The 7,230-nt window shown below is 32.6% G+C and overlaps 1 protein-coding gene across 1 annotated transcript in view; it reads left to right on the forward strand.

Moving 5' to 3' along the window:
* Window positions 1–1,171: 1,171 nt before the first annotated feature.
* Window positions 1,172–7,230, forward strand: part of LOC106867898 (opioid-binding protein/cell adhesion molecule homolog) — a 54,935-nt gene continuing 48,876 nt past the window's right edge. Inside the window, exons 1-2 of the mRNA XM_014912966.2 lie at window positions 1,172–1,183; window positions 2,681–2,885. Coding sequence (XP_014768452.1) covers window positions 1,172–1,183; window positions 2,681–2,885 — 217 coding nt within the window. The remainder of the gene's footprint in view (window positions 1,184–2,680; window positions 2,886–7,230) is intronic.

Genomic DNA, 7,230 nt, shown 5'->3' on the forward strand with positions numbered 1-7,230 from the left:
ATATATCATCAAACTATTGAAAAACCAAAGGCACAAACTTCAAAAGATCTAGCTTTGAAGTCATGTTAAAATATTTCTCTGGAAATATTTTCTTTTTATTCTTAAAAATGTATATATTTATCCTCTTTCTTATATCATGACAGTTATGTTCTTCTTTCTGTTTGTTTTTCTTCGTTCTTCGGCTTTAAATAATACGTATTCTGAATATTGCAAATAGATAAAAAGTAATAGATATAAATTCGGAGAAAAAAATGTAGTTGTCAAGATAAGAAATTAAAAATAACTCAAATCCTTTTCGCAAGTTGCAATTTCATTTAACGTCTTGAATATAACACGGTTTGTCTATCAAATAACATTTAACATAAAGTGGGTGACACAGAATGGTCCTTGGAGAAAAAAGTATGTGCTGGCTTGAGATACCAGAACGTGTAAAGAAAAATATGCAGTAGATTGATTGACATCGAAAAGCACCCGACTTTCACTATAAGCTGTAACGATAGGGTGCTGAGATGGAAAGAAAGACTAGTATATAATTTCTTAATGAAATAACATAAATGATTAAAAGTGATATTGATAAAATATCTGAAAAAAGCAAACAAAAATACGAGAACACTGAATAGAATGTCTACATTTTTAACGAACTAGAAAGCTATTTCTCTTGCTTCTACGCTGTTAGTTTCTTTTTTTTCCTTCCCCAACGTCCGTTCTAGTCCTGCGTCTGATACAACTTATCAGTTGAATTGCTTTCTTTAATATAACTAAAAGCATCAAAGTTGTTTTTGTAACATAAATCACGGCTAGTTAAACGATATGCTACGGTACTATTTCTGAACATTATCAGACATTGATGTATATAATGAATAGTATATAATGTTGATGTATCAGTTGATAGATATATCGATCGGTGAACTGCATCAATCTTTCAATCGTTTGTAAGCAAATAACGCCTCGACCTTTTCCTAAGACAGACCAGATTTACCGAGGATAACATTCAATATATCACCTAAACACCTTTCACTGATCTTATTACACACACTCATGCATCTTCAAAATAATTTATTTACTCTGGAATATTCCTCTTCCTGGTGATAAAACCCCTCGTGGAATCTTTTGGTATATTTTTATATAGTAGGGAAGGCATTTACACGTAACAAATTTCATTTCCGTTCTAATGCAAATTGAAGTAAGTTAATTCAGATATTGCAACATATCAATGAAGATGCATGAAATTAGAATCAGTCTTTGTCTTACGCATTTTTACAGCATCTGATCATATCAGAATCTGTTTAATTACATGTTCTGTAAATATATTAATTTGTCAATTTATCATATTTAAATCGGCCAATAACCAGTTATCAGGTGAGAAATGAAAACAGCAGCAAATTAAACAATCGCGCTAGTGAAGGCGCGAGGCGTAGTGGTTACAATTATTTGGCTGATGATTGTGATGTCATGAGTTCGATTACTGGTGGCACGTTGTGTCCATGAGCAAGATGATATATTTCACATTGCTCCAGTCCACACAGATGACAAAAATTAGTTGCACCTATAATTCAAAGAACCCCGTCACGTTCTGAGTCACGCTGAATCTCGCTCAGAACTTCGTTAAGAGTAGGCATGAATGCGGAGTACTCAGTCAGTTACACGTCAATTTCATGAGCCGGCTGTTCTGTTGAACGGATCAACTAGAACACTCATCATCGTAGTATAAACAATTCGATTAAGGAAATTTTCACACGGATGGACAAGCATTTCTTTTACTAGATACAGGTCATCACATGCAAGCCAACATAACATTCAAAATTTACTGTGGCTGACGGCATCAGAATACCATAATGTGAATGGCATGTGTGATACTATTAAACTTTCTACATCTATATACAACACGGTAACTTACTGAACTTTCAAAGTATCTCTCCCCTTACGTGTGTCTCCTTTTATCTCTTTATGCACGTATGAATGTGTGAATATGTGTGCGCATAATTGTGTTCAGGTCACATGCGTGTGTGAATCAAAAGTAAAGTTTGAAAAGATTTTAAGGGCAGCAGAAGGTGCGTAAAAATGAGACAGTGTTACTGGCAGAAATTAAGCAATGTATATATTCATGCATATGTTCTTGGAAAACCAAAGCTCACCGATTCAAAAGAAAGTATTCAATGCGTCAGGAGGTTGAGGATTTTGGTTTCTTCATTACGCGAGTATTTTACAGAATATGTAGCGTTCCCACTCTTAAGCCAATATGATACAACGAAGCTAATTAGATAATCACTCCATGTACGCTTATACCGATGAGTTCATTAAAACAATTGTGATCGGCTTATACCTTGTAAGTGTAGATGTATCGCAATATAAGTTTTTAAGGAGTGTGTATTGTTAGAGTATGCAGTTAGTCTATTACTATTAATTAATTAATTTGCGTACGTAATTCCCGCTCTCTTTCATTTTGTTCTCAACCTCCCCATCTCGCTCTCTCACTTTCTGTTTCACACTCTCTCACTTTCTCTCTCTTAGTATTTATATATATATGTGTGTTTGTGTGTGTAAATTATATATCTATATGTGTGTGTGTGTGTGTGTGTGTTGTGTTGTATATATATATATATATATATATATATATATATATATATATATATCAATATGTATGTATCTGAGTTTGAACCGAATTTTTTTGTAATTGCAGATCGTATGGGCAAATCCAAAAGCCATTACAGTTACACTTCAAGATCGAAGAATCACTGATGACAGTCGAATCAGTGTCGAAAGACCAACAACAACATCTTGGAACTTGCACATCCGTGAAGTAGAACCATCTGATGGAGGAATATACTCTTGCCACATCAATACCTCTCCCGTTAAAGTCAAACGGATAAACCTAATTGTCCAAGGTGAGTGATAGTATTTCTTATATATGTTTGTTTTCGAAGAAGTGACGTAATGCTTATCACATTTGCGTCACTTTGCCGACAAAATGAAATAACATAAGAAACGAAAACTTTTAGATTTTCATAATATATTCTCTTCATCATCTGGTCTTTGATATCGTGTTCGAGAGAATGAATTGGAGGCTCTCAAGTAAGTAAATTTAAATATCCGACTAGTTTTCAATTTTATCATTTTGTATAACGATCTGCGAAATTTTATCAATTCAAAAATTACATGATTATGCAACATGTTGATTCTTTCAAAGAAATATTTATATAAGGTAGACATATATCTATGTCATTACTGCACCAAATCTTTTAATCTAATATTAATATTCTTTTGCAGCTGTTTCAGCATTAGTAGATTTGAATCTGCATTTACATATTGGAACCGATTTATTTAATTTATTTCGTGTAAAAGATTTCATTGGTTTAGTTGACAAGTCATTAACGTTATGTATTCTGTAGTTAAAGTTGATATAATACAACAAATAATTAGTGCTAAGGGGAAATAATCAATTATATGTATATATACGTACATATGCATACATATATGTCTATATACATAGATTATTTATATTGATACATCTAAATATATATGTGTGTATATATATATGCATATATATATATACATATATATACATATATATATATATATATATACATATATATACATACACACGCACATACACACACACACACACACACACACACACACATATCTATATCATCTGAGACAAACCGCAGGTACACCATTTCCCAAGTAAAAAAAAAAATAGATGCAGGGCTACTGACGGCTTAAATTAAATTCAATTGACTATGACACATAACAGCGAGGAACTGCAAGAAATCTCTAAATTTTCAACTCTTGGCACTTTACATCACGGAGAAAATTATATTCCTTCTGCTATTTGTCTTATCCCAAAATTACCTAACATTTATTATGATGTATTAGATAAATTTCCACGTAGAAATTATATTGATGAGCGAAAAATACGGCACGCGTTGAAGTCTGTAATACGTGCCCGCCTTTACAAAATCAACAAATATATATTTTACAAAACAACCGCTAAAAATAAGTTGAAAGTTTGAAACTGCTCAAATAATACGCATTCTCGGCCATGTGTATTTTTATTCAATTAAAGAAAATATAAAAACATCAGGTTACATTGCAAATTATTTTTTTATGTGAATTAGCTAACTTTCCCCAAGTTAAAATATATTGCAATGCAAGTCACTCTCAAATATCTGGTTGTATTGCCGTTAAGTGGTTTTGTACTTGTGCATTATCCCAGCTAGAAACAACACCTAAATTCCCATAAGGTGCAACATAACGTCTTAAAAGAAACATGATATATAGTTCAGTCGCAGGTACAATATTCTCGAGAACAAGAAAGTTGTTCTAAACGGCTTTAGTAATTTTCTTCGGAATTCTGCTCGTTTAGCGAAAATGTTCAGTTAAAAGTCAAATACAAAAATAATAAAAAAGCATTAAAAACAATAACAAATGCTACAATCAAAGCAAGACAAAAGAAAAAAAAAAGCAAAAGAGGCATAGCAACAAAAACAAGACAATAACAAAGACATATAAAACAACACCAGAAATTTATTGCATCATCTCTACTCAGTCGATGGGTTGAAATGCTTCAGTCACATATTTAAAAGTAATCATTCTAACTACAATCAACTCAGACAAACAAAATACATAAATATTATATCAATATCAGCTAGCTTAACACGTTTACTGCTGCTAATACATAGCGTTCTGCTACTTAACATATCAAATATTTATACATTTCACAAGGTTTTTGAATACATACATATTTACATGCATATTTGTATGTATGTATATATATGTGTGTGTGAGAGAGAGAGAGAGAGTCAGAGAGAGAGTGTGTGTGTGTGTCTGTGTGTTTTGTCTGTGTGTATGTATTTGTATGCATATAGCATATATATATATATATATATATATATATATATACTTAGACATATGCATTTATGTATAATTATATACATGCATATGCACGCAGATGTATATGCGTATATATATGTAGTATATATTGATATATGATACAAAAGTATATATTTATAGACAGACATATCTGTGTGTGTGTGTTCGTACGTATGTGTTTTTATGCACATTTACGTGTTTGTGTTCGGGTGCGTTTTTGTGTGTGCGCGCGTGCGTGTGTGTGTCACACAAATTAAAATGATACAATAATAATGCGAAGCAGTCCGAAAGCACAGGTGGAATACATTGCGATAAACGAGGTACTAGTTTAATGGTTGAATACAAGGAAAATATTGAATTAATAGACGAGATTTTAACCAAATATTTTAAAGGATTAAGGAATGAAAATGACTGGAAAAAAAGATAAGAACATAAATAAAAGCCTATTAACCATAGAAGCATGTCTTCCCATGAGATCCTATTAAAACTATTAACAGTCTGTTGGGGCACCGTATTTCGTTATACAAACCCTTGTACGCGTCAATACTGTGTTCTACTATGTTAGCAGTGCTATTACGTCATTTGTAAGTATTGTTAACAGGTGTTGTTAAAATATGTTAATGAGTGTTTAGCGCGGTTGTCAGAGAGCGTGTCATTTATATGGTTGAGAGTGTGTTCACAAATCTGTTATCCAGCGTGATGGTCATCTGCTTGCTCTCGTTGTATGTTTGTTTATGCAGAATAATTTCATATCAAGCATGTGGCACACATGTTTGTACGTAATGTGGGAATGTATGCGCTTATGCGTGTTCATATCTGAGTGAGACATTCAATTGCGTTTTTTTTTTTGTTTGGTGTGTGTTTTGATGTAAGTGCCCACCCGATTCCATCCGTGAGCACGGAGTTCATGAACATGCTTATGATGACGTGAAGAGGTATATATCTGAATGTGGTAGGTAGTTGTGTCATCACGCATATCATAAACGTCAAGCCTACAAAATAACAAATAATGTTTATACATATCTCTATAACTCTGTCTCCATATATGAGTGGTTGAATGTGTTTACTTTTCCGAGTGCTAGGAGTATTGAATTGTACAAGTGTGTGTGTGCTATTGCGGGAACGTGTATGTCTTTATAGTCATATGCATGTATATAAAACTGAAAGCATGATATAATTAACCAAGTTAAAGTATCGTAATTTAAAGAACCATGTAGCGTTTAATTGTATTATTCTCTCTCTAATCCAATGAATAAAATTAGCCACATTTCTTCATTAATACGTTAATAGAAAATGACTCCTCATAATAAGGAATTACATTGGATAATTGACGAAGAAGTTCAAATGGTTTACTTAACATTAGAAAAGGTTGAAGTCTCATAAGCTATAGTAAGCATTCATTTTCCCTGTTTTCATTTAAATGATTATTACTAGTTACCACAATTACTGATGTAACGGGTTATATCACATATATTGATATTTCAGGTTTTAACGATTGCATACGTGAATCAGTATTGAGGTGAGACATTAATATAAATAGTCAATTAATAAATTTAGCGGTTAATGGAGTCATGTCGAAGTAACGAAGCGTCGACTTTTTCGTTTTCAGAATTCATGTTGTTAATAGATCTCACCTTGTTCTAATTCTTCCTTTGTCCTAAAAACATGTACTGGGATGAATTGAACAGACGAATATATACACACATGCACATACACATACACACACACACATTAATATATATATATATATATATATATATAAGCGCGTGTGTGTGTGTGTGTATAACTAGATAGAAAGATTGGTGTGAGTGTGTGTGTGTGGGTATGTGTGTGTATGAGTGTGTTTACGTATATGTGTGTGTGTGTGTGTGTGTGTGTGTGTGTGTGTGTGCGAGCACGTGCGCGTATATGCATATATAAATAGGTACACAAATGCATAACAAAAGGGAGTTAAGAAGAACAGCTTCACGTGGACAATGGCTTCAACTTAGACTACAAAAGGGAATAAACTTATATTTAAGACCCCGTAAAGATAAATTCTTGATTTATTGGTTTATTATCTTCGCTTCGACGAATAGTAAGAAAAATAACTCCTGGACATTGCAAGCGAATGTGAATAAGAAGGGGAGATAATTTCATGACTGGAGCATTTGAGAGAAATGATAGGCTATTAAGGAAAATAGTCTAATATTTTTCTGTAGGTAAATGATCAGCTGCAGACATGTGTTACTGCTTCAGACGTGTGTTTATTTACCATCAATTCAGCAGGCATAATGGCATAGTAAAAAAAGAAGAGCAAAGATTTATAGCATATGATAGTTTGTACCATATATATATATATATATATATATATATATA

This window comes from Octopus bimaculoides, chromosome 12 (genome assembly GCF_001194135.2).
Source record: "Octopus bimaculoides isolate UCB-OBI-ISO-001 chromosome 12, ASM119413v2, whole genome shotgun sequence".
Taxonomy (NCBI): Eukaryota; Metazoa; Mollusca; class Cephalopoda; order Octopoda; family Octopodidae; genus Octopus; species Octopus bimaculoides.